Source organism: Leucoraja erinacea, unplaced genomic scaffold, assembly GCF_028641065.1.
Source record: "Leucoraja erinacea ecotype New England unplaced genomic scaffold, Leri_hhj_1 Leri_285S, whole genome shotgun sequence".
Taxonomy (NCBI): domain Eukaryota; kingdom Metazoa; phylum Chordata; class Chondrichthyes; order Rajiformes; family Rajidae; genus Leucoraja; species Leucoraja erinaceus.
The window spans coordinates 112,501-140,000 of record NW_026576186.1 but is presented as its reverse complement, the minus strand read 5'-3'; the positions used below and the strand labels follow the sequence as shown (position 1 = coordinate 140,000).

Genomic DNA, 27,500 nt, shown 5'->3' with positions numbered 1-27,500 from the left:
AATGAATGACAAATGGCACAGCGGTAGAGTTGCGGCCTCCATCCCGACCACGGGCGCTGCCTGTACGGAGTTTGCACGTTCTCTCTCTCTCTCCCCGTGACCTGCATGGGTTTTCTCCGGGCGCTCCGGATTCCACCCACACTCCGGGTTTGTCGGTCAATTGGCTTCGGTGAAGATTGTAAATTGTCCCCCAGTGTGTGTGTGTGTGTGTGTGTGTGTGTGTGTGTGTGTGTGTGTGTGTGTGTGTGTGTGTGTGTGTGGTGTGTGTGTGTGTGTGTGTGTGTGTGTGTGTGTGTGTGTGTGTGTGTGTGTGTGTGTGTGTGTGTGTGTGTGTAGGATAGTGTTAGCGTGCGGGGATCGCTGGTCGGCACGGACCCGGTGGGCCGAAGGGCCTGTTTCCGCGGCGTATCTCTAAACTAAACTCGCTGAGTTACTCCAAGCACGTTGTATCTATCTTTGGTCCCATTGGTCCCATTTTCCCCCCCCTCTCCCCCCCCCCGTCCCACAACCAAAAATCTCCCCCTTCCCTCCCTCTATTGGCCATCATCAGCAACAACGATGAGCTGGCCTACAGGGAGGAGGTCCAGCACTTAGCAGCATGGTGCGCTGACAACAACCTGGCCCTTAACTCCAAGAAGACCAAGGAGCTCATTGTAGACTTCAGGAAGTCCAGAGGCGGCACGCACACCCCCATCCACATCAACGGGACGGAGGTGGAACGTGTTTCTAGCTTCAGGTTCCTGGGGGTCAACATCTCCGATGACCTCTCTTGGACCCACAATACCTCTACTCTGATCAAGAAGGCTCACCAGCGTCTCTTCTTCCTGAGGAGACTGAAGAAGGTCCATCTGTCTCCTCAGATCCTGGTGAACTTCTACCGCTGCACCATCGAGAGCATCCTTACCAACTGCATCACAGTATGGTATGGCAACTGCTCTGTCTCCGACCGGAAGGCATTGCAGAGGGTGGTGAAAATTGCCCAACGCATCTCCGGTTCCTCGCTCCCCTCCATTGAGTCTGTCCAAAGCAAGCGTTGTCTGCGGAGGGCGCTCAGCATCGCCAAGGACTGCTCTCTCACCCCAACCATGGACTTTTTAACCTCCTACCATCCGGGAGGCGCTACAGGTCTCTCCGTTGCCGAACCAGCAGGTCGAGGAACAGCTTCTTTCCAGCGGCTGTCACTCTACTCAACAATGTACCTCGGTGACTGCCAATCACCACCCCCCCCCGGACACTTATTATTATTTATTCAAATAATTTGCTATGTCGCTCTTCCAGGGAGATGCTAAATGCATTTCGTTGTCTCTGTACTGTACACTGACAATGACAATTAAAATTGAATCTGAATCTGAATCTGAATCTCTACATAGAAACATAGAAACATAGACAATAGGTGCAGGAGTAGGCCATTCGGCCCTTCGAGCCTGCACCGCCATTCAATATGATCATGGCTGATCATCCAACTCAGTATCCCGTACCTGCCTTACCCCACTGCTATAAAAGCACTAAATGTAGCCGCCAAGGAACGCAGGGGAGATACAGACTATGGGACTGTGGTACACTGTGAAATCGACAGGGTTGGGTGTTTATGCGTGCTATTTTCGTGATATTTATTTAGTTGTTTATCTTTTAATATTTTACCTTGTATGTATCGTTAGCTTTTAGAAATGTTTGAATGGTGCACTGACTGGCTGACATTTTTAAATTTCGTTGTACATGGTTCATGTTACAATGACAATAAAGAAACTATTCTATTCTATTCTATTCTATTCTTCTCTCCATACCCTCTGATCCCTTTAGCCACAAGGGCCACATCTAACTCCCTCTTAAATATAGCAACTGATAAATTGCCTGATTTACCAATTTACAAAGCAAATTCCTCAGTTTTCAACTGTTTTCACCCCTCTGACTCACTTCTCTGCTCCCACTTGGGCCAGAGCCAATCAGTCGTATCTCTTGCTAATCTGCTGCCGCTGTTGTTCCTCCCAAATATACAGCAGTGCTCACTCCCCTCCCCTCCCCTCATCTCCCCTCCTCCCTCACTCCCCGCCCCGACATCTCTTACCGTAGTGGGTCCAGGTGAGTGTGGGTGGGGGGGTTCCGCTGACCTTGATGTTGAGGTGTGCCCCCCTCCCCTCCACCACGGCCAGGTCCTGCAACTTGCGGGTGAAGAGGGGGGCCACAGAGGGGAGGACCGTCAGCTGGGCGCTGCTCGTCTTCTCCTCTTTTGGTGTTCAAAACCAAAAAATAATGGACTCGATTATTTACAATATGACGTCATTAAAGAACAAAATAAATCAAAAAACATAACCCACCAGCAGAATACACAGTCAAACAAATATTCTTCCGTACAATTACACAGTGCTGGAGTAACTCAGCGGGTCAGGCAGCATCTGTGGAGAACATGGATAGGTGACGTTTCACAGAGTGCTGGAGTAACTCAGCGGGTCAGGCAGCATCTGTGGAGAACATGGATAGGTGACGTTGCACAGAGTGCTGGAGTAACTCAGCGGGTCAGGCAGCATCTGTGGAGAACATGGATAGGTGACGTTTCACAGAGTGCTGGAGTAACTCAGCGGGTCAGGCAGCATCTGTGGAGAACATGGATAGGTGACGTTTCACAGAGTGCTGGAGTAACTCAGCGGGTCAGGCAGCATCTGTGGAGAACATGGATAGGTGACGTTTCACAGAGTGCTGGAGTAACTCAGCGGGTCAGGCAGCATCTGTGGAGAACATGGATAGGTGACGTTTCAGGTGGGGACCCTTCTTCAGACAAGTTCTAACCCAAAATGTCACCTATCCATGTTCTCCACAGGATGTAGTGTACCTGGACTTTCAGAAAGCATTTGATAAGGTCCCACATAGGAGATTAGTGGGCAAAATTAGGGCACATGGTATTGGGGGTAGAGTGCTGACATGGATAGAGAAGTGGTTGGCAGACAGGAAACAAAGAGTAGGGATTAACGGGTCCCTTTCAGAATGGCAGGCAGTGACTAGTGGGGTACCGCAAGGCTCGGTGCTGGGACTGCAGCTATTTACAATATACATCAATGATTTGGATGAGGGGATTCAAAGTAACATTAGCAAATTTGCAGATGACACAAAGCCGGGTGGCAGTGTGAACTGTGAGGAGGATGCTATGAGAATGCAAGGTGACTTGGACAGGTTGGGGGAGTGGGCAGATGCATGGCAGATGCAGTTTAATGCGGATAAATGTGAGGTTATCCACTTTGGTAGCAAAAACAGGAAGGCAGATTATTATTTAAATTGTGTCAAGTTGGGAAAAGGGGAAGTACAACGGGATCTGGGGGTCCTTGTACATCAGTCTATGAAAGTAAGCATGCAGGTACAGCAGGCAGTGAAGAAAGTGAATGGCATGTTGGCCTTCAAAACAAGAGGAGTTGAGTGTAGGAGCAAAGAGGTCCTTCTGCAGTTGTACAGGGCCCTAGTGAGACCACACCTGGAGTATTGTGTGCAGCTTTGGTCCCCTAATTTGAGGAAGGACATTCTTGCTATTGAGGGAGTGCAGAGTAGGTTCACCAGGTTGATTCCCGGGATGGCGGGACTGTCATATGCTGAGAGAATGGAGCGGCTGGGCTTGTACACTCTGGAGTTTAGAAGGATGAGAGGATATCTTATTGAAACATATAAGATTGTTAAGGGTTTGGACACGCTAGAGGCAGGAAACATGTTCCCGATGTTGGGGGAGTCCAGAACCAGGAGCCACAGTTTAAGAATAAGGAGTAAGTCATTTAGAACGGAGACGAGGAAACACCTTTTCTCACAGAGAGTGGTGAGTCTGTGGAATTCTCTGCCCCAACTTGACACAATTTAAATAATAATCTGCCTTCCTGTTTTTGCCACCAAAGTGGATAACCTCACATTTATCTGCATTAAACTGCATCTGCCATGCACCTGCCCACTCACCCAACCTGTCCAAGTCACCCTGCATCCTCATAGCATCCTCCTCACGGTTCACACTGCCACCCAGCTTTGTGTTATCTGCAAATTTGCTAATGTTACTTTGAATCCCTTCATCCAAATCATTGATGTTTTCAAGAGAGAGCTAGATAGGGCTCTTAAAGATAGCGGAATCAGGGGATATGGGGAGAAGGCAGGAACGGGGTACTGATTGGGGATGATCAGCCAGATCATATTGAATGGCGGTGCTGGCTCGAAGGGCCAAATGGCTTCTACTCCTGCACCTATTGTCTATTGTCTATTCTCCAGAGTTTCAGCCTGACCCGCTGAGTTACTCCGGCACTTTTTGTGTCTATCTTCGGTCCCATTCGTTAAATCAAAAATAATTTGAATCAACTATTTGCAGAAATACAAATACAACAACACAGTAACAAAACGCAGCAAATATTCGTAAATATTAAATCATTATTTCCCCCATCTTTTATCCAGGATACATTCCACCCCCCCGCGGTGCCCAGCGGCCCCGGAACTTCCCCCAGGACCTATATATGCAGTATAATGTGGATAAAATGTGAGGTTATCCATTTTGGTGGCAAAAAAAAACGGAAAGCAGACTATTATCTAAATGGTGGCCGATTGGGAAAGGGGGAGATGCAGCGAGACCTGGGTGTCATGGTACACCAGTCATTGAAAGTAGGCATGCAGGTGCAGCAGGCAGTGAAGAAAGCGAATGGTATGTTAGCTTTCATAGCAAAAGGATTTGAGTATAGGAGCAGGGAGGTTCTACTGCAGTTGTACAGGGTCTTGGTGAGACCACACCTGGAGTATTGCGTACAGTTTTGGTCTCCAAATCTGAGGAAGGACATTATTGCCATAGAGGGAGTGCAGAGACGGTTCACCAGACTGATTCCTGGGATGTCAGGACTGTCTTATGAAGAAAGACTGGATAGACTTGGTTTATACTCTCTAGAATTTAGGAGATTGAGAGGGGATCTTATAGAAACTTACAAAATTCTTAAGGGGTTGGACAGGCTAGATGCAGGAAGATTGCTCCCGATGTTGGGGAAGTCCAGGACAAGGGGTCACAGCTTAAGGATAAGGGGGAAATCCTTTAAAAAAAAACCGAGATGAGAAGAACTTTTTTTTCACACAGAGAGTGGTGAATCTCTGGAACTCTCTGCCACAGAGGGTAGTCGAGGCCAGTTCATTGGCTATATTTAAGAGGGAGTTAGATGTGGCCCTTGTGGCTAAAGGGATCAGGGGGTATGGAGAGAAGGCAGGTACGGGATACTGAGTTGGATGATCGGCCATGATCATATTGAATGGCGGTGCAGGCTCGAAGGGCCGAATGGGCTCTACTCCTGCATCTATTGTGTATGTTTCTATGTTTCTATGTTTCTATGTTTCTATACCCTTCTCGCTGTCGCAAGAGAGCAAGCAATATCATCAAAGACACCACCCACCCAGCACACAAACTGTTTACCGTCCTACCTTCCGGTAAGCGCTACCGCAGCATGCGGAGCAAAAGCACCAGATTCAAAAACAGTTTTTTCTCTCAGGCCATGAGACTACTCAACACACTTAAGAACATTGCATGAACAGTACCCACACAAAGACAAACAAACTGTGAAAATAACTTTGGCTCAATGTCTCCAGTACGAAATTTGCACTTTTTCTATATTGCACCTTTCATTGTTGCACCTTTTTTAAAATACCTCAACGTTTTTGCTACATTTTGGCACACTGTGCATGTTTTAATATTTTAAATAATGTAGTGTCTATCGTCTATTTTTATTGGTATGTTGTCTGTCTGTGTTTTTAATATTACTTGCACATTTGGAGTATTGGGGAAACGTAATTTCAATCCTCTGTGTAACTACTGTTGCATAATTGAATTGACAAAAAAGTTTACTTGTCAGGACATTATTGCCATAGAGGGAGTGCAGAGACGGTTCACCAGACTGATTCCTGGGATGTCAGGGCTGTCTTATGAAGATAGACTTGGTTTATACTCGCTAGAATTTAGGAGATTGAGAGGGGATCTTATAGAAACGTACAAAATTCTTAAGGGGTTGGACAGGCTAGATGCAGGAAGATTGTTCCCGATGTTCGGGAAGTCCAGGACAAGGGGTCACAGCTTAAGGATAAGGGGGAAATCCTTTAAAACTGAGATGAGGAGAACTTTTTTCACACAGAGAGTGGTGAATCTCTGGAACTCTCTGCCACAGAGGGTAGTCGAGGCCACAGTTCATTGGCCATATTTAAGAGGGAGTTAGATGTGGCCCTTGTGGCTAAAGGGATCAGGGGGTATGGAGAGAAGGCAGGTACGGGATACTGAGTTGGATGATCAGCCATGATCATATTGAATGGCGGTGCAGGCTCGAAGGGCCGAATGGCCTCTACTCCTGCACCTAATTTCTATGTTTCTATGTTTCTACTTTGTACTCTGACCCCACCCGGGCACGGGCGTGACCCCGGACAAGGGGCAGGCAGCCGGCTCGGGCAGATCTCGCTTCCCGCCTGGCGCCTTGACTCGCGGTTGACCAGCTTGGCCAAGGCCCAGGAGCAAACCCGTCCAGGACATCTTCAGCCCCAAACCCTCTCCCCTCCAAAGATTGAGGATGGTGGGTGTGAAATGCAGCCAGAAGGCAAGGAGCAGCCCCTTTAGGTATTCAAACAGTGGCTGCAGCCTCACACACACACTCCATGTACACGTGGTACACAGACTCTTCCAGCCCGCTAACGTGGCAGGCGGCTGGCGAGTCTGTGAACAGCGCACGTCATCTCATGTGTGGGGACAACAGGCGGGGGGGGGGGGGGGGGGGTGGTCAGTGGGGCCGGGGACTCATCACCCCGTGCCCAGTGACGGCAAACTGCCCCTCCGTCAACCCCCCCCCCCCCCCCCCCCCCCCCCGCCGCACAGGGCTGTCCTTCACCTATGCCCTGCCAATGTCTCTCTATCTATCTATCTATCTATCTATCTATCTATCTATCTATCTATCTATCTATCTATCTATCTCTCTATCTATCTATCTATAAAACTCAAATCAGTCCGCCTGCAGTACGGATCCCTTCCTGCCTTTTGATTTGTGCCCGATACTCGCAGATGTCCAATCGGAATGGATTCATTTGCATGTACGGCTGCCGGCTGCATTTCTTCCTTTGATTCATTGCCACGCCCAATCCAGACGCTCAATCTCCGAGATATTTTCCATTTCGGTAGAGATTTCGCTTTTCTTTCTAAGTATCCGCTCCTCATTTCATTTCGTCGTGTTGAAGTACATGTTTTTAATCAAATCTTCTCCCCCCCCACCCACCCCCAAGTCTTTCCAAAAATAAACAGGCTTCTCCATTTACATGTCAGCTTCCAACACACTTCGAAACAAAGTTGCAAGACAGGAACACTCTGAACTTTTCACTGCTGCAGCAGGCAGGGGAGGGCTGCAATCTTACATTTGGGAACGGGCTCAGTTCCATTGGAGGAGACGGGTGCATGGTGGAATATTGGGTTGGGGGAATCACACCATTGGGGGAGCAGACCCAACGGGTCTGCACTTGGTCTAGTATATTACTAAAAGTCTGATCTTGACCGCTTTTGGCCCACTGTGCTGCGATTTCCGACAGAACGCCGCCACCTACGGCCGTCATTTCTGGCCACCTCGCTCAGAGCCCCCCTCCGCCTTCCGGGACCAGAGGATTTTTCCCGTCGATTAAAAATCAGAGAGATATTAATGTTTTAAAATAATTAGCCATTCTCTCTGCTGCCCCTGCCGGTGGGAGGGGGAGGGACTATACAACCCAGAAGTGGTGTGCCTCACTCAGTCTCTGCAAGATGGAGGAAGCCAGAGGGTCACGTCTCTCTGAGCTCTGAATAACACTGAACACATGTCTACTCAACTGTGAGTGCCCTTAATGTGGTTTGAACGTGAAAATGTGGTTGATTTGAAGTAAAAATGCACTGCAAATGGTTGTTTGGGTTGCAGTAATTGGTGGAGAGGTGGAATTGGTGGAGAGGTGGAATATTGTGTGGGGGGTCCAGCCCTCCCGTGTGAACATGGGACCCAACGGGCCACACTTAGTTATTATATATAGGTCTACCTGTCCCCCTGCTCACCTGTACCAGTGCCCACCTGTGCGTGTGCTCAGCTGCACCCTTGCTCACCTGCGTGTGTTCTCACCTGCGTGTGTGTGTTCTCACCTGCACTCATTCTCACCTGTGCAGTGCTCACCTGCCCCAGCCCATGTTCTCACCTGTGCCCTGTGTTCTCACCTGCCCATGTTCTCACCAGTGTGTGTTCTCACCTGTGTGTGTTCTCACCAGTGTGTGTTCTCACCTGTGTGTGTTCTCACCTGTGTGTGTTCTCACCTGTGTGTGTTCTCATTTGTGTGTGCAGTGCTCACCAGTGTGTGTTCTCACCTGTGAGTGTTCTCACCTGTGTGTGCTCTCACCTGTGTGTGTTCTCACCTGTGTGTGTTCACTCACCTGTGCAGTGCTCACCTGTGTGTGTTCTCACCAGTGTGTGTTCTCACCTGTGTGTGTTCTCACCTGTGCAATGTTCACCTGTGTGTGTTCTCACCTGTGTGTGTTCTCACCAGTGCAGTGCTCACCTGTGTGTGTTCTCACCTGTGTGTGTTCTCACCTGTGTGTGTTCTCACCTGTGTGTGTTCTCACCTGTGTGTGTTCTCACCTGTGTGTGTTCTCACCTGTGTGTGTTCTCACCTGTGTGTGTTCTCACCTGTGTGTGTTCTCACCTGTGTGTGTTCTCACCTGTGTGTGTTCTCACCTGTGTGTGTTGTGTGTGTTCTCACCTGTGCAGTGCTCACCTGTGTGTGTTCTCACCTGTGTGTGTTCTCACCAGTGTGTGTTCTCACCTGTGTGTGTTCTCACCTGTGTGTGTTCTCACCTGTGTGTGTCCTCACCAGTGCAGCGCTCACCTGCGCGCATGTTCTTACCTGCGCCTGTGCTGAGCTTGCACATGTACACGCCGGTGTCGTCCTCATGCACGGACTGCAGCTGCAGCTTGCACCTCTTGCCGTCGAAGTGCATCTTGCAGTTGAGCAGTGCGGGCTGCACCAGCTTGCCGTCCGCCAGCCAGTCCACGTCCAGCTCCGCCGGTCCCCGCACCTCGCACTCGAAGCACGCCGACTCCCCCGCGTTCACCGTCACGTCACGCACCCCGGACACGATGGTCAGCGTCTGGACGTCACGCGGGCCTGCCGCACACAACATACAACACGCGTGTTACAGCAGACAAGTTGCAAAAAAGGTTGCAGAGAATGGGCGCCAAAACGCTCTCGTAACTCAGCGGGACAGGCGGCGTCTCTGGAGAGAAGGAACGGGTGACGTATAGCCTCGAGATCTGAGGAAGGGTCTCAACCTGAAACTTACAAAATTCTTAAGGGGTTGGACAGGCATTATGCAGGAAGATTGTTCCCGATGTTGGGGAAGTCCAGGACAAGGGGTCACAGCTTAAGGATAAGGGGGAAATCCTTTAAAACCGAGATGAGAAGAACTTTTTTCACACAGAGAGAGGTGAATCTCTGGAACTCTCTGCCGCAGAGGGTAGTCGAGGCCAGTTCATTGGCTAAATTTAAGAGGGAGTTAGATGTGGCCCTTGTGGGTAAGGGGATCAGAGGGTATGGAGAGAAGGCAGGTATGGGATACTGAGTTGGATGATCAGCCATGATCATATTGAATGGCGGTGCAGGCTCGAAGGGCCGAATGGCCTACTCCTGCACCTAATTTCTATGTTTCTATGTTTCTATGTCACCCATTCCTTCACTCCATAGATCGGGTAGACACACAGAGTCTCTTGCCCAGAGTAGGGGAATCGAGGACCAGAGGACACAGGTTCAAGGTGAAGGGGGAAAGATTGAATAGGAATCTGAGGGGTGACTTTTCCACACAGGGGGTGGTGGGTGTATGGAACGAGCTGCCAGAGGAGGTAGTTGAGGCTGGGACTATCCCAACGTTTCAAAGACATTTGGACAGGGACATGGATGGGAGAGGTTTAGGAGGATGTGGGCCAAATGCAGTCAAGTGGGAGTGGAGTAGATGGGGCAGCATGGGCTAGTTGGGCCGAAGGGCCTGTTTCCGTGCTGTAAGACTCTCATAGGCCATAGGTGCAGAATTAGGCCATTCGGCCCATCGAGTCTACTCCGCCATTCAATCATGGCTGATCTATCTCTCCCTCCTAACCCCATTCTCCTGCCTTCTCCCCATAACCCATAGCAAAAGGATTTGAGTATAGGAGTAGGGAGGTTCTACTGCAGTTGCACAGGGTTTTAGTGAGACCACACCTGGAGTATTGTGTACAGTTTTGGTCTCCTAATCTGAGGAAGGACATTATTGCCATAGAGGGAGTGCAGAGAAGGTTCACCAGACTGATTCCTGGGATGTCAGGACTGTCTTATGAAGAAAGACTGGATAGACTTGGTTTATACTCGCTAGAATTTAGGAGATTGAGAGGGGATCTTATAGAAACTTACAAAATTCTTAAGGGGTTGGACATGCTAGATGCAGGAAGATTGTTCCCGATGTTGGGGAAGTCCAGGACAAGGGGTCACAGCTTAAGGAAAAGGGGGAAATCCTTTAAAACTGAGATGAGAAGAACATTTTTCACACAGAGAGTGGTGAATCTCTGGAACTCTCTGCCACAGAGGGTAGTTGAGGCCACAGTTCATTGGCTATATTTAAGAGGGAGTTAGATGCGGCCCTTGTGGCTAAGGGGATCAGAGGGTATGGAGAGAAGGCAGGTACGGATACTGAGTTGGATGATCAGCCACGATCACATTGAATGGCGGTGCAGGCTCGAAGGGCCGAATGGCCTCCTCCCGCACCTAATATCTATGTTTCTATGTTTCTAACCCCAGACACCCGCACTAATCAAGAATCTGTCCATCTCTGACTTAAAAATATCCACTGACTTGTGGCCTCCACAGCCGTCTGTGGCAAAGAATCCCACAGATTCACCGCCCTCTGGCTAAAGAGACTCTAAGGTTACATTGGATGGGCAGGAAATTGGACTAGGAATGCTGCCTCAACGTGATCCTAATTTATGTAGACGGATCGAGAGAGTTGTAGATGTAGCCCAGTCCCACACACACCACACTCCCCACCATTGTAGATGTAGCCCAGTCCCACACACATCACACTCCCCACCATTGTAGATGTTGCCCAGTCCCACACACACCACACTCCCCACCATTGTAGATGTAGCCCAGTCCCACACACATCACACTCCCCACCATTGTAGATGTTGCCCAGTCCCACACACACACCACACTCCCCACCATTGTAGATGTGGCCCAGTCCATCACACACACCACACTCCCCACCATTGTAGATGTAGCCCAGTCCATCACACACACCACACTCCCCACCATTGTAGATGTAGCCCAGTCCATCACACACACCACACTCCCCACCATTGTAGATGTAGCCCAGTCCATCACACACACACCACACTCCCCACCATTGTAGATGTAGCCCAGGACTGTAAACGCCTATCTCACCAGGGACTAACTCTACAGAACGTTTTTCCTTCCGTTATTTATTATGTAAAAGAATATGTGTGTTATGATTGTGCTTATAATTTGTTTGGTTGTTTTGTTGTTTGTCTTTTGCACTAAAGTCCGCGAGCATTGCCACTTTCATTTCACTGCACATCTCGTATGTGTATGTGACAAATAAACTTGACTTGACTTGACTTGACTTGTCCATCACACACACCACACTCCCCACCATTGTAAATGTAGCCCAGTCCCACACAAACCACACTCCCCACCATTGTAGATGTAGCCCAGTCCCACACACACACCACACTCCCCACCATTGTAGATGTAGCCCAGTCCATCACACACACCACACTCCCCACCATTGTAGATGTAGCCCAGTCCATCACACACCACACTCCCCACCATTGTAGATGTAGCCCAGTCCCACACAGACCACACTCCCCACCATTGTAGATGTGGCCCAGTCCATCACACAGACCACACTCCCCACCATTGTAGATGTAGCCCAGTCCCACACACACACCACACTCCCCACCATTGTAGATGTAGCCCAGTCCCACACACACCACACTCCCCACCATTGTAGATGTAGCCCAGTCCCACACACACACCCCACTCCCCACCATTGTAGATGTAGCCCAGTCCCACACACACACCACACTCCCCACCATTGTAGATGTAGCCCAGTCCATCACACAGACCACACTCCCCACCATCGACTCCATCTACACTTCACGCTGCCTCGGGGAAAGCAGCCGACACCATCACTGACTTGTCCCTGTCCCACCCCGGTCATTCCTTCTTCTCCCCGCTCCCGTCCGGCAGAAGGTACAGAAGCTTGAAAGCGCGCACCACCAGACTCAGGAACAGCTTCTTCCCCTCTGTTATCAGGCTTCTGAACGGCCCTTCCATAAGGTAGGGTACTGTCCGATTCACCTCTACCCCATTGTGGACTTTGGACTTTGTCTGTGGAACTGATGCATTACAATGCTGAGACTATATTCTGCACTCTGTATCTTCCCCTTTGCTCTATCTATTGGGCTGGAGTTTGACCTGATTGCATTTTTGTCCAGTGTTATATAATAGCTTCTATTTAATTGGAAGTGGAATCTCATGTAGACAGGGTAGTAAAGAAAGCTTTTGGTGTGCTGGCCTTTATAAATCAGAGCATTGAGTATAGAAGCTGGGATGTAATGTTAAAATTGTACAAGGCACTGGTGAGGCCAATTCTGGAGTATGGGGTACAATTTTGGTCGCCTAATTATAGGAAGGATGTCAACAAAATAGAGAGAGTACAGAGGAGGTTTACTAGAATGTTGCCTGGGTTTCAGCAACTAAGTTACAGAGAAAGGTTGAACAAGTTAGGGCTTTATTCTTTGGAGCGCAGAAGGTAAGGGGGGACTTGATAGAGGTCTTTAAAATGATGAGAGGGATAGACAGAGTTGACGTGGAAAAAGCTTTTCCCACTGAGAGTAGGGAAGATTCAAACAAGAGGACATGACTTGAGAATTAAGGGACAGAAGTTTAGGGGTAACATGAGGGGGAACTTCTTTACTCAGAGAGTGGTGGCTGTGTGGAATGAGCTTCCAGTGAAGGTGGTGGAGGCAGGTTTGTTTTTATCATTTAAAAATAAATTGGATAGTTATATGGACGGGAAAGGAATGGAGGGTTATGGTCTGAGTGCAGGTAGATGGGACTAGGGGAGAATACGTGTTCGGCACGGACTAGAAGGGTCGAGATGGCCTGTTTCCGTGCTGTAATTGTTATATGGTTATATGGTTATATGATAGCATGCAAAACAAAGCTGTTCACTGTACCTCGGTACTCATGACAAATATAACACCACGCCTAGATAATCACAGTACTGACCTCCCCACCAGCGAAGGGATCTACAGGAGTCACTGCCTCAATGGCAGCCAGCATCATCAGAGACCCACACCACCCTAGCCACGCTCTCATCTCGCTGCAACCATCGGGAAGAAGGCACAGGAGCCTGAAAACCGTGGCCTCCGGGTTCAAGAATTTCTTTAGCCAGAGGGTGGTGAATCTGTGGGATTCAATGCCACAGACGGCTGTGGAGGCCACGTCAATGGATATTTCTAAGGCAGAGATAGATAGATAGTTATTTAGTACGGGTGTCGGGGCTGATAAGAACATAGAAAAATAGGTACAGGAGGAGGCCATTCGGCCCTTCCAGCTAGCACCGCCATTCAATGTGATCATGGCGGATCATCCCCAATCAGTACCCCGTTCCTGCCTTCTCCCCATATCCCCTGACTCCGCTATCTTTAAGAGCCCTATCTAGCTCTCTCTTGAAAGCATCCAGAGAACCGGCCTCCACCGCCCTCTGAGGTAGAGAATTCCACAGACTCACCACTCTCGGTGAGAAAAAAGTGTTTCCACGTCTCTGTTCTAAATGGCTTACCCCTTATTCTTAAACTGTGTGTGGCCCCTGGTTCTGGACTCCCCCAACATCGGGAATATGTTTCCTGCCTCTAGCGTGTCCCAACCCTTAATAATCTTATATGTTTCAATGAGATCCCCTCTCATCCTTCTAAACTCCAGAGTGTACAAGCCCAGCCGCTCCACATTCTCTCAGCATATGACAGTCCCGCCATCCTGGGAATCAACCTGGTGAACCTACGCTGGGCTCCCTCAATAGCAAGAATGTCCTTCCTCAAATTAGGGGACCAAAACTGCACACAATACTCCAGGTGTGGCCTTCTGTACAACTGCAGACGGACCTTGTCCGTGTGTTATGTGTATACAGGCCCATTATGCCTGCTGCCTGTAAGAACGTCATTGTAGCAACACAGAACGACAGATGCTGGGTTAAAGTTGGCATCTGGTCTGCAGAAGCCAATACGGAGAGGAACTGACTAGAGGGCAGGTTATCCTAGGCAAGATTGTGTAATGAGGAAGGATTAGTCAAGGGCCTGTTGCACTTGCCGATTTTCGCCGGCGTCACATCAGTGTGGTCAAAAGGTTTTGAACATTTCAAAACCCAGCGGCGACAAAAAAAGTGGTCGCGACACTTGGAAAAACATCGTGTCAATACGCCACCACGGCGTATCACAGGCCGCGTATTTTTCGGCGACATGATACGTCCGGCAATGATGGCGGCAGTCGCCGAAGAAATCCCCAAGTGGGACAGGCCCTTTAGCGACGTTATCATGCAAGCCCCCCCCTGGGTTTAGAAGGATGAGAGGACATCCTAATTTGAGGAAGGACATTCTTGCTATTGAGGGAGCCCAGCGTAGGTTCACCAGGTTAATTCCAGGGATGGCGGGACTGTCATATGCTGAGAGAATGGAGCGGCTGGGCTTGTACACTCTGGAGTTTAGAAGGATGAGAGGGAATCTTATTGAAACATATAAGATTATTAAGGGTTTGGACACGCTAGAGGCAGGAAACATGTTCCCGATGTTGGGGGAGTCCAGAACCAGGGGCCACACACACACAGTTTAAGATTAAAGAGTAAGCCATTTAGAACGGAGACGAGGAAACACCTTTTCTCACAGAGAGTGGCGAGTCTGTGGAATTCTCTGCCTCAGAGGGCGGTGGAGGCCGGTTCTCTGGATGCTTTCAAGACAGAGCTAGATAGGTCTCTTAAAGATAGCGGAGTCAGGGGATATGGGGAGAAGGCAGGAACGGGGTACTGATTGGGGATGATCAGCCATGATCACATTGAATGGCGGCGCTGGCTCGAAGGGCTGAATGGCCTCTACTCCTGCACCTTTTGTCTATTGTCTATTGTAACAGTGGAACTCTGCATTAGGATGGAGAGTGACAGGGTTAACTCAGAGACTAGGGGTCCTGAACTTGAATGTGGGAGACTTCGAATGAGACGGGAAATTGGCTCGGACAGACGGGAAAAATGATACGTAAAGGGTTGGCGGTGGAGATGCAATGGTAAAGATTTAAAGACCGCATGGATGATTGAACTCCAGAAATTGTTCATCTCTGTCTGGTGTAAAAATTAAAATGGGGAAGGCAGCTCAACCTTGGATGACGAGGGAAGTTAGGGATAGTGTTAAATCCAAGGAATTGGCCAGAGGAAGCAGCACGCCGGAGGACCGGGAGAAATTTAGAACTCAACAAAGGGGTTAATCATGGGGGGGGGGGGGGGGGGGTTTGGAGCATGAAAGAGCATGAAAGAAAACTTCTCCAAAATACTTTAAACTAAATTGGACCCAGATAACAACAAAATTGAGAGAGTACAGAGGAGATTTACTAGAATGTTGCCTGGGTTTCAACACCTAAGTTACAGAGAAAGGTTAAGGGGGGACTTGATAGAGGTCTTTAAAATGATGAGAGGGATAGACAGAGTTGATGTGGACAAGCTTTTCCCTTTGAGAGTAGGGAAGATTCAAACAAGAGGACATGACTTGAGAATTAAGGGACTGAAGTTTAGGGGTAACATGAGGGGGAACTTCTTTACTCAGAGAGTGGTGGCGGTGTGGAATGAGCTTCCAGTGGAAGTGGTGGAGGCAGGTTCGTTGGTATCATTTAAAAATAAATTGGATAGGCATATGGATGAGAAGGGAATGGAGGGTTATGGTATGAGTGCAGGCAGGTGGGACTAAGGGAAAAAAAGTTGTTCGGCACGGACTTGTAGGGTCGAGATGGCCTGTTTCCGTGCTGTAATTGTTATATGGTTATATGGTTATATAAAACTGATCATATTAGGTATCTCAGAGGCCTGCTCTAAGCTGACGATATTTCAAAGACGTTTCCTCAATTACGGCCTAATTACGGCGAAAAAATTAATACTCAAATTTTGGAAACAGCCAACTGTCCCTACAGTGATGATGTGGATTACAGGTATGTCCGAGACACTACACTTGGAAAACATTAGGTTGCCTTGGTGGAAAAACCAGATCAATTTCTTAACAAATGGACACCCTTTACTGAATTCTTACAACGATAGTTTGGTGCAGCACAAATTTAAATTTAAAATCCGATGCCAGGATGGGTGGGGGGATGGGAGGGGGGAAATTATATCTTTATCTTTTCTTTTTTTATTTCTTTTCTTCTCTTCTGCACTGCTTTGGTAGCTCAGGGGTCTTGTTCCTGCTCATTGCCGTCAAGTTGGGAAAAGGGGAAGTACAACGTCATCTGGGGGTCCTTGTACATCAGTCTATGAAAGTAAGCATGCAGGTACAGCAGGCAGTGAAGAAAGCCAATGGCATGTTGGCCTTCATAACAAGAGGAAATCGAATATAGGAGCAAAGAGGTCCTTCTGCAGTTGTACAGGGCCCTAGTGAGACCACACCTGGAGTATTGTGTGCAGTTTGGGTCCCCTAATTTGAGGAAGGACATTCTTGCTATTGAGGGAGCCCAGCGTAGGTTTACCAGGTTGATTCCCGGGATGGCGGGACTGTCATATGCTGAGAGAATGGAGCGGCTGGGCTTGTAATCTCTGGAGTTTAGAAGGATGAGAGGATATCTCATTGAAACATATAAGATTGTTAAGGGCTTGGACGCACTAGAGGCAGGAAACATGTTCCCGATGTTGGGGGAGTCCTATCTAGCTCTCTCTTGAAATTATCCAGAGAACCGGCCTCCACCGCCCTCTGAGGCAGAGAATTCCACAGACTCACCACTCTCTGTGAGAAAAAGTGGAACAGGGGCCACACACAGTTTAAGAATAAGGGGTAAAGCCATTTAGAACGGAGACGAGGAAACACTTTTTCTCACAGAGAGTGGTGAGTCTGTGGAATTCTCTGCCTCAGAGGGCAGTGGAGGCAGGTTCTCTGGATGCTTTCAAGAGTGAGCTAGATAGGGCTCTTAAAGATAGCGGAGTCAGGGGATATGGGGAGAAGGCAGGAACGGGGTACTGATTGGGGATGATCAGCCATGATCACATTGAATGGCGGTGCTGGCTCGAAGGGCCGAATGGCCTCTACTCCTGCACCTATTGTCTATTGTCTATTCATTCTTTTCCTTATAAGGTTAAAAATGAAGCTGTACGGAAATTGTATCATTGTGATGCCGATCGTCTTATCCTTGTACAATTGCTTCTAATAAAAATAAATATATATTTTTTAAAAGCAATGCTTGCGGGGAATATAAAAACGAACTGTAAAATCTGTAGATGTGTGAAGAGGGAAAGATTAGTGGAGGCAAATGAAGGTCCCTTACAGTCAGAGACAGGTGAATTTATAATGCGGAACGAGGGAATGGCAGATCAGTTAAACGAGTACTTTGGTTCAGTCTTCACTAAGGAAGACACAAACAATCTCCCGGAAATACTAGGGGACCGAGGATCTAGTGGGAGGGAGGAACTGAAGGGAATCCACATTGGTCAGGAATTGGTGTTAGGTAGGTGGTTCTAAAGAATTGTTCGGCATGGACTTGTAGGGCCGAGATGGCCTGTTTCCGTGCTGTAATTGTTATATGGGGACTGAAACATAAACTGTTGGGACTGAAACATAGAAACATAGACAATAGGTGCAGGAGTAGAGGCCATTCGGCCCTTCGAGCCTGCACCGCCATTCAATATGATTATGGCTGATCATCCAACTCAGTATCCTGTACCTGCCTTCTCTCCATACCCCCTGATCCCTTTAGCCACAAGGGCCAGATCTAACTCCCTCTTAAATATAGCCAATGAACTGTGGCCTCAACTACCTTCGGTGGCAGAGAATTCCACAGATTCACCACTCTGTGTGTGAAAAATGTTTTTCTCATCTCGGTCCTAAAAGATTTCCCCCTTATACTTAAACTGTGACCCCTTGTTCTGGACTTCCCCAACATCATGAACAATCTTCCTGCATCTAGCCTTTCCAACCCCTTAAGAATTTTGTATGTTTCTATAAGATCCCCCCTTAATCTTCTAAATTCTAGCGAGTACAAACCGAGTCTATCCAGTCTTTCTTCATATGAAAGTCCTGACATCCCAGGAATCAGTCTGGTGAACCTTCTCTGTACTCCCTCTATGGCAAGATTGTCCTTCCTCAGATTAGGAGACCAAAACTGTACGCAATACTCCAGGTGTGGTCTCACCAAGACCCTGTACAACTGCAGCAGAACCTCCCTGCTCCTATACTCAAATCCTTTTGCTATGAATGCTAACATACCATTGGCTTTCTTCACTGCCTGCTGCACCTGCATGCCTACTTTCAATGACTGGTGTACCATGACACCCAGGTCTCGTTGCATCTCCCCCTTTCCTAATCGGCCACCATTCAGATAATAGTCTGCTTTCCTGTTTTTGCCACTAAAGTGGATAACCGCACATTTATCCACATTATACTGCATCTGGCAGATAAATCCCCAGGGCCTGATGGTCTGCCTCCCAGAGTACACAAGGAGCTGGCCCTAGAAATCGTGGATGCATTGGTGATCATTTTCCAATGTTCTCTCGACTCGGGATCAGTTCCTGTGGACTGGAGGGGAGCCAACGTAACTCCACTTTTTAAGAAAGGTGGGAGAGAGAAAACTGGGAATTATAGACCAGTTAGCCATCCTTACATCGGTGGTGGGGAAGATGCTGGAGTCGATTATTAAAGATGTTATAGCAGCACATTGGGAAAGCAGTGACGGGATCGGTCAAAGTCAGCGTGGATTTATGATGGGGAAATCATGCTTGACTGATCTTCTGGAATTTTTTGAGCATGTAACAAGTAGAATGGATAAGGGAGAGCCAGTGGATGTGGACTTTCAGAAAGCCTTTGATAAGGTCCCGCACAGGAGATTAGTGTGCAAGATTAGAGCGCATGGTATTGGGGGTAGGGTATTGACATGGATAGAGAACTGGTTGGCAGACAGGAAGCAAAGAGTAGGAATTAATGGGCCCTTTTCAGAATGGCAGGCGTGGACTCGATGGGCCGAAGGGCCTCTTTCCATGTAAATGTAACATCTCTAAGTTTGCGGATGACACAAAACTGGGCGGCAGTGTGAGCTGTGAGGTTGCAAGGTGACTTGGATAGGCTGGGTGAGTGGGCAGATGCATGGCAGATGCAGTATAATGTGGAGAAATGTGAGGTTATCCACTTTGGTGGCAAGAACACGGAATGCAGATTATAGAAACATAGAAATTAGGTGCAGGAGTAGAGGCCATTCGGCCCTTCGAGCCTGCACCGCCATTCAATATGATCATGGCTGATCATCCAACTCAGTATCCCGTACCTGCCTTCTCTCCATACCCTCTGATCCCCTCAGCCACAAGGGCCACATCTAACTCCCTCTTAAATATAGCCAATGAACTGGCTTCGACTACCCTCTGTGGCAGAGAGTTCCAGAGATTCACCCACTCTCTGTGTGAAAAAAGTTCTTCTCATCTCGGTTTTAAAGGATTTCCCCCTTATCCTTAAGCTGTGACCCCTTGTCCTGGACTTCCCCAACATCGGGAACAATCTTCCTGCATCTAGCCTGTCCAACCCCTTAAGAATTTTGTAAGTTTCTATAAGATCCCCTCTCAATCTCCTAAATTCTAGAGAGTATAAACCAAGTCTATCCAGTCTTTCTTCATAAGACAGTCCTGACATCCCAGGAATCAGTCTGGTGAACCTTCTCTGCACTCCCTCTATGGCAATAATGTCCTTCCTCAGATTTGGAGACCAAAAACTGTACGCAATACTCCAGGTGTGGTCTCTGAATGGTGTCAGATTAGGATAAGGGGAGGTGCACTTTGTACACCAGTCCTTGTACACCAGTCACTGAAAGTAAGCATGCAGGTACAGCAGGCAGTGAAGAAAGCAAATGGCATGTGGGCCTTCATTGCGAGAGGATTTGAATTTAGGAGCAACGAAGTTCCCACTGCAGTTGTACAGGGCTTTTGTTGGTTCACGTGCTTGATCAATGGTGTTTTAACATTAATGTTTTATTATTATTAATGTTTAGAGTTTTCTGAGTCATTCGTAACTCTCACTGTATGTCATGTTGTTACGTGGGCGGAACACCAAGGCAAATTCCTTGTATGTGAATACTTGGCCAATAAACTTACTTACTTACTTACTTACAGGCCCTAGTGAGACCACACCTGGAGTATTGTGTGCAGTTTTGGTCCCCCAATTTGAGGAAGGACATTCTTGCTATTGAGGGAGTGCAGCGTAGGTTCACCAGGTTGATTCCCGGGATGGCGGGACTTTCATATGCTGAGAGAATGGAGCAGCTGGGCTTGTACACTCTGGTGTTTAGAAGGATGAGAGGGTATCTCATTGAAACATTTAAAATTCTTAAGGGATTGGACACGCTAGAGGCAGGAAACATGTTGGGGGAGTCCAGAACCAGGGGCCACAGTTTAAGAATAAGGGGTCAGCCATTTAAGACTGAGATGAGGAAAAACGTTTTCACCCAGTGAGTTGTGAATCTGTGGAATTCTCTGCCAGAGAAGGCACTGGAGGCCAATTCACTGGATGTTTTCAAGAGAGAGTTAGATTTAGCTCTTAGGGCTAACGGAATCAAGGGATATGATGGAAAAGTAGGAACGGGGTACTGATTGTGGATGTTCTAAGGGTCCCGACCAGAAATGTCACCCATTACTCATCTCCAGAGATGCTGCCTGACCCGCTGAGTTACTCCAGAACTTTGTTTTTTTTTTAAAATAAACCAGCATCTGCAGTTCCTTGTGCCTCCATTTAGGTCTTCCTGTCTTAGAGTGATATAGTGTGGAAACAGGCCCTTCGGCCCAACTTGCCCACACCGGCCAACATTCCCCATCTACACTAGTCCCACCTGCCCGCGTTTGGTCCATATTCCTCCAAATCTGTCATATCTATGTACCTGTCTAACTGTTTCTTAAACGTTGGGATAGTCCCAGCCTCAACTACCTCCTCTGGCAGCTCGTTCCATACACCCACCACCCTCTGTGTGAAAAAGTTACCCCTCAGATTCCTATTGTCTTTTCCCCTTCACCTTGAACCCGTGTCCTCTGGTCCTCGATTCCCCTACTCTGGGCAAGAGACTCTGTGTGTCTACCCGATCTATTCCTCTCATAGAAACATAGAAACATAGAAAATAGGTGCAGGAGTAGGCCATTCGGCCCTTCGAGCCTGCACCGCTATTCAATATGATCATGGCTGATCATCCAACGCAGTATCCCGTACCTGCCTTCTCTCCATACCCCCTGATCCCTTTAGCCACAAGGGCCACATCTAACTCCCTCTTAAATATAGTCAATGAACTGGCCTCAACTACATTCTGTGGCAGAGAATTCCAGAGATTCACCACTCTCTGTGTGAAAAATGTTTTTCTCATCTTGATCCTATAAGATTTCCCTCTTATCCTTAAACTGTGACCCCTTGTCCTGGACTTCCCCAACATCGGGACCAATCTTCCTGCATCTAGCCTGTCCAACCCCTTAAGAATTGTGTAAGTTTCTATAAGATCCCCTCTCAATCTCCTAAATTCTAGAGAGTATAAACCAAGTCTATCCAGTCTTTCTTCATAAGACAGTCCTGACATCCCAGGGATCAGTCTGGTGAACCTTCTCTGTACTCCCTCTATGGCAAGAATGTCCTTCCTCAGATTTGGGTTTTACTCGCGTTATATAGATATAATAAATAACACCATATCTCTTTTAAATTTATTTTATTGCATTTGTTTTTAAACTAAGTATCGCACGATCCTATTCTTACAAATGGTCACAGTGTCTCGACAAAGAAGGGATAGAAGGTGCAGAGAGAGGGAATGGCCTTTGTGAACACACCACACTGTCATTTCCACCAACCCCCACACGGTGGCGCTGCGCTAGAGATGCTGCCTCACAGCGCCGGAGACCCGGGTTCGATCCTGACTACGGGCGCTGTCTGTACGGAGTTTGCACGTTCTCCCCGTGACCTGCGTGGGTTTTCTCCAGGATTCCCCGGTTGGTTTAGACTTTATACTTTAATTCAGGTTAGTTTGCTGTCACGTGCACCGAGGTATAGCGAAAATCGTTGTGTTACAATAGACAATAGACAACAGGTGCAGGAGTAGAGGCCATTCGGCCCTTCCAGCCTGCACCGCCATTCAATATGATCATGGCTGATCATCTCCAATCAGTACCCCGTTCCTGCCTTCTCCCCATATCCCGACTCCGCTATCTTTAAGAGCCCTATCCCGTTCTCTCATGAAAGTATCCAGAGAACCGGCCACCACCGCCCTCTGAGGCAGAGAATTCCACAGACTCACAACTCTCTGTGAGAAAAAGTGTTTCCTCGTCTCCGTTCTAAATGGCCGACCCCTTATTCTTAAACTGTGTGTGTGGCCCCTGGTTCTGGACTCCCCCAACATCGGGAACATGTTTCCTGCCTCTAGCGTGTCCAAACCCTTAATAATCTTATATGTTTCAATAAGATCTCGTCTCATCCTTCTAAACTCCAGAGTGTACAAGCCCAGCCGCTCCATTCTCTCAGCATATGACAGTCCCGCCATCCCGGGAATTAACCTGGTGAACCTACGCTGGGCTCCCTCAATAGCAAGAATGTCCTTCCTCAAATTAGGGGACCAAAACTGCACACAATACTCCAGGTGTGGTCTCACTAGGGCCCTGTACAACTGCAGAAGGAACTCTTTGCTCCTATACTCAACTCCTCTTGTTATGAAGGCCAACATGCCTTCATAACTTACAGTAGCACCCAGCCTGTGTGTGCTCACTATTAGGGTCTCACACTACATACGCTCACTAGGACAGGGCCACACTCCCTGTGTTCACTAGTGACACTGCTCACTATTGTGGGCACACGCCCTGTGACTCCTGTTATGGGGACGTTGTTCGTGATCACTATTACGGGGCACGTGTCTCCCCTGCTCACTATTGTGGGATGGGCACCCCTTGCTCACTATTACGGGGACGCCATGCTCACTATTATGGTGCCATGCTCCATGTGCGTGTAAATTCGGGGGCACTACTATCTGTGCTCACTACTATGGGGACACTGTTGTGCTTACTATTATGGGGTCACGCCCACTGTCCTCACACCCACACACACACACTGTGATCACTATTACAGGGATGCACACTCTCTGTGCTCACTATTACGAGGACATGCTCTCTGCTCACAACCATGGGAACACAATCCCTATGCTCACTATTATGTGAACCGTCTCCGTGTGCTCACTATTGTGGAGACACACCCTGTGCTCACAATGATGGGGACACACACACTACATGTTCACACTACCGCGGGGTGCCTTGTGCTCACTATTGTGGAGCATGTTCCCTGTGCTCACTATTACACGGGGCGCCGACTATGTGTGTTCACTATTATGGAGACACACACTCTGTGCTCACTATTCTGAGGACACACATTCACTATTATGCGGACACGCGTTACTTGTGCTCACTATTATGGGAAGCTTCGCCCCGTGTGGTCACTATTATGGGGGCACACTTACACGTGGTCACTATTATGGGGACAAAGGCCCCCTTGTGCTCACTATTATGGGGGGGGGCACTGTGGGGAGGTGATGATGGAGGGGGAGGGAGGAGATGGACTGGGAGGCCCCTCCGTCTCCTGTTGTGTGTGATGTGCACGCTTGGTGCACTAGTGCCGGCAGCCCGGTGAGTGTGCGACGCAGGGGCGTGCGAGGCGTGTGGCAGTCCAGTTGATTGAAGCCGGTTGTGCAAGGAGGGCGGGCGGCCGGGCGGCTGTGGTGAATGAGGGAGTGTGAACGGTGAGTGAGCAGCCTGTCACACTCACCCCGAGCACACCCACTCTGTCCCTGTGAGCAGACAGAAACCCCATCAGCTGACGCCTGTTAGTCACAAAACACACACTCACACTGACACACTCGTGTACACACACACGCACACACACTGGCACACTCATGCACACACACACTGGCACACTCATGTACACACACACTGACACACTCATGTACACACACACACACACACTCATGCACACACACACACATACACACACACACTGGCACACTCATGCACACACATACACACACACACTGGCACACTCATGTACACACACACACACACTGGCACACTCATGTACACACACACACACTGGCACACTAATGTACACACACACACACTGGCACACTAATGTACACACACACTCACACTGGCACACTCATGTACACACACACACACTGGCACACCCATGTACACACACACTGACACACACACTGGCACACTCACGTACACACACACACACGCACACACACTGATGTACACACACTCACACACACACACTCATGTACACACACACTTCACACGCACATTGACACACTCATGTACACACACACACTGACACACTCATATACACACACACACACACTGACACACTCATGTACACACACACACTGACACACTCATGTACACACACACACACACTGACACACTCATGTACACACACACACACTGACACACTCATGTACACACACACACACTGGCACACTCATGTACACACACACACTGACACACTCATGTACACACACACACACTGACACACTGACACACTCATGTACACACACACACTGGCACACTCATGTACACACACACTGGCACACTCATGTACACACACACACTGGCACACTCATGTACACACACACACTGGCACACTCATGTACACACACACCGGCACACTCATGTACACACACACACACACACACTGGCACACGCATGTACACACTGACACACTCATGTACACATGCACACACTGGCACACTCACTCATGTGTACACACACACATTGACACACTCATGTACACACACATTGACACACTCATGTACACACACACACTGACACACTCACTCATGTGTACACACAAACACACTGACACACACTCATGTTCACACTCACTCATATACACACACTCTGACACACTCACTTATATACACACACTGACACACTCACTCGTATACACACTCACACTGACACACTCGTACACACACTCACGGACACACTCACTCATATACCCACTCATACACTCACGCACTGGCACACGTAGACACTCACACACCCTTACACACTCACTGGCCCATACACATGTACACATTTAAACAAATACACCACTCAAACACACACAGACACACTCACGCTGACACGCACACGCACACACACACACTGACACACACACGCACACACACATGCATGCACACACACACACACGCACACACACACACACACACACACACACACACACACACACACACACACCACTGTAAAGCACTAAAATACAGTACATATACACATCTGAACAAACACGCACATGTATACATGCACGCGTACACCGATTACTAACATGAATACAGTGGCCAATGTGAACACGTATGGTTAACTTGGACAGCAACGGCACAGAATCACGGCACGGACACGGACACGCACACGCAATGTATGTACACCGAGTGACCACCCTCCCTACACACGTGTGTGCTCAGCGTGTAGTCTGCTCATTGTAACCGCCATCAGCCAGCCCCTCTCCTTCTCTTCCCCTCCCATGTTCTCCTCATCTGCATTCTGCGTTTGTCGGCACTGGGCCTGTACTCGCTGGAGTTTAGAGGGATGAGTGGGGACCTCATTGAAACTTACAGAATAGTGAAAGGCCTGGATAGAGTGGATGTGGAGAGGATGTTTCCACTAGTGGGAGAGTCTAGGACCAGAGGGCACAGCCTCAGAATTAAAGGACGTTCTTTTGGGAAGGAGATGAGGAGGAATTTCTTTAGTCAGAGGGTGGTGAATCTGTGGAATTCTTTGCCACACAGACGGCTGTGGAGGCCACAAGTCAGTGGATATTTTTAAGGCAGAGATAGATAGATTGTTGATTAGTGCGGGTGTCAGGGGTTATGGGGAGAAGGCAGGAGAATGGGGTTAGGAGGGAGAGATAGATCAGCCGTGAATGAATGGCGGAGTAGACTGGATGGGCCGAATGGCCTAATTCTGCTCCTGACATGATTTATTAACTGTAGGTAGACAAAAAATGCTGGAGAAACTCAGCGGGTGAGGCAGCATCCATAGATGCTGGAGCCAACGTGAAAGCTGCCTTATCCGCTGAGTTTCTCCAGCATTTTTTGTCTACCTTCGATTTTACGAGCATCCACAGTTCTGCCTTAAACTTATTACCAGGTTCACCAGACTGATTCTTGGGATGTCAGGACTTCCATATGAAGAAAGACTGGATAGACTCGGCTTGTGCTCGCTAGAATTTAGAAGATTGAGGGGGGGATCTTATAGAAACTTACAAAATTCTTAAGGGGTTGGACAGGCTAGATGCAGGAAGATTGTTCCCGATGTTGGGGAAGTCCAGAACTAGGGGTCACAGTTTAAGGATAAGGGGGAAGTCTTTTAGGACTGAGATGATAAAAACATTTTTCACACAGAGAGTGGTGAATCTGTGGAATTCTCTGCCACAGAAGGTAGTTGAGGCCACACAGTTCATTGACTATATTTAAGAGGGAGTTAGATGTGGCCCTTGTGGCTAAAGGGATCAGGGGGTATGGAGAGAAGGCAGGTACGGGATACTGAGTTGGATGATCAGCCATGATCATATTGAATGGCGAATGGTGCAGGCTCGAAGGGCCGAATGGCCTCTACTCCTGCACCTATTGTCTATGTTTCTATATTTCTATTAAATGTACCTTGGTACACGTGACAATATACTACACTCAAATAGCTAGGGGCAATTTACAGAAGCCAATTAATCTACAAACCTGCACGTCTTTGGAGTGTGGGAGGAAACCGGAGCACCACCGTGAGAACGTGCAAACTCCGTGTAGACAGCACCTGCATCTGGAGCTGTGAGGCAGCAGCTCTACCCGCTGCACCACCGTGCCGCCCTGACAAGCAGTGTAATGCCATTTAAGAGACATTTGGACAGGTACATGGATAGGACAGGTTTGGAGGGATTATGGGCCAAACGTGGGCAGGTGGGACTAGTGTAGACGGGGCATGCTGGCCCGCGTGGGCAAGAAGGGCCGAAGGGCCTGTCAGTGTCTGCAAACGGCTTGACCGACAACAGTCCCGCCATCTCACCCATACGTTCGTAAAGGGATAGGAGCAGAATTAGGCCATTCGGCCCGTCAAGTCTACTCCGCCATTCAATCACGGCTGATCTATCTCTCCCTCCTAACCCCATTCTCCTGCCTTCTCCCCATAACCCCTGACACCCGCACTAATC

General features: G+C 48.5%; 1 protein-coding gene across 1 annotated transcript in view; it reads right to left on the bottom strand.

Annotated features, from left to right (window-relative positions):
* Positions 1-22,749: 22,749 nt before the first annotated feature.
* LOC129693408 (striated muscle preferentially expressed protein kinase-like) overlaps positions 22,750-27,500 on the bottom strand; it is a 12,328-nt gene continuing 7,577 nt past the window's right edge. The window contains exon 5 of the mRNA XM_055630234.1: positions 22,750-24,090. Within this exon, the coding sequence (XP_055486209.1) occupies positions 24,065-24,090 (26 nt within the window). The 3' untranslated portion in view covers positions 22,750-24,064. The remainder of the gene's footprint in view (positions 24,091-27,500) is intronic.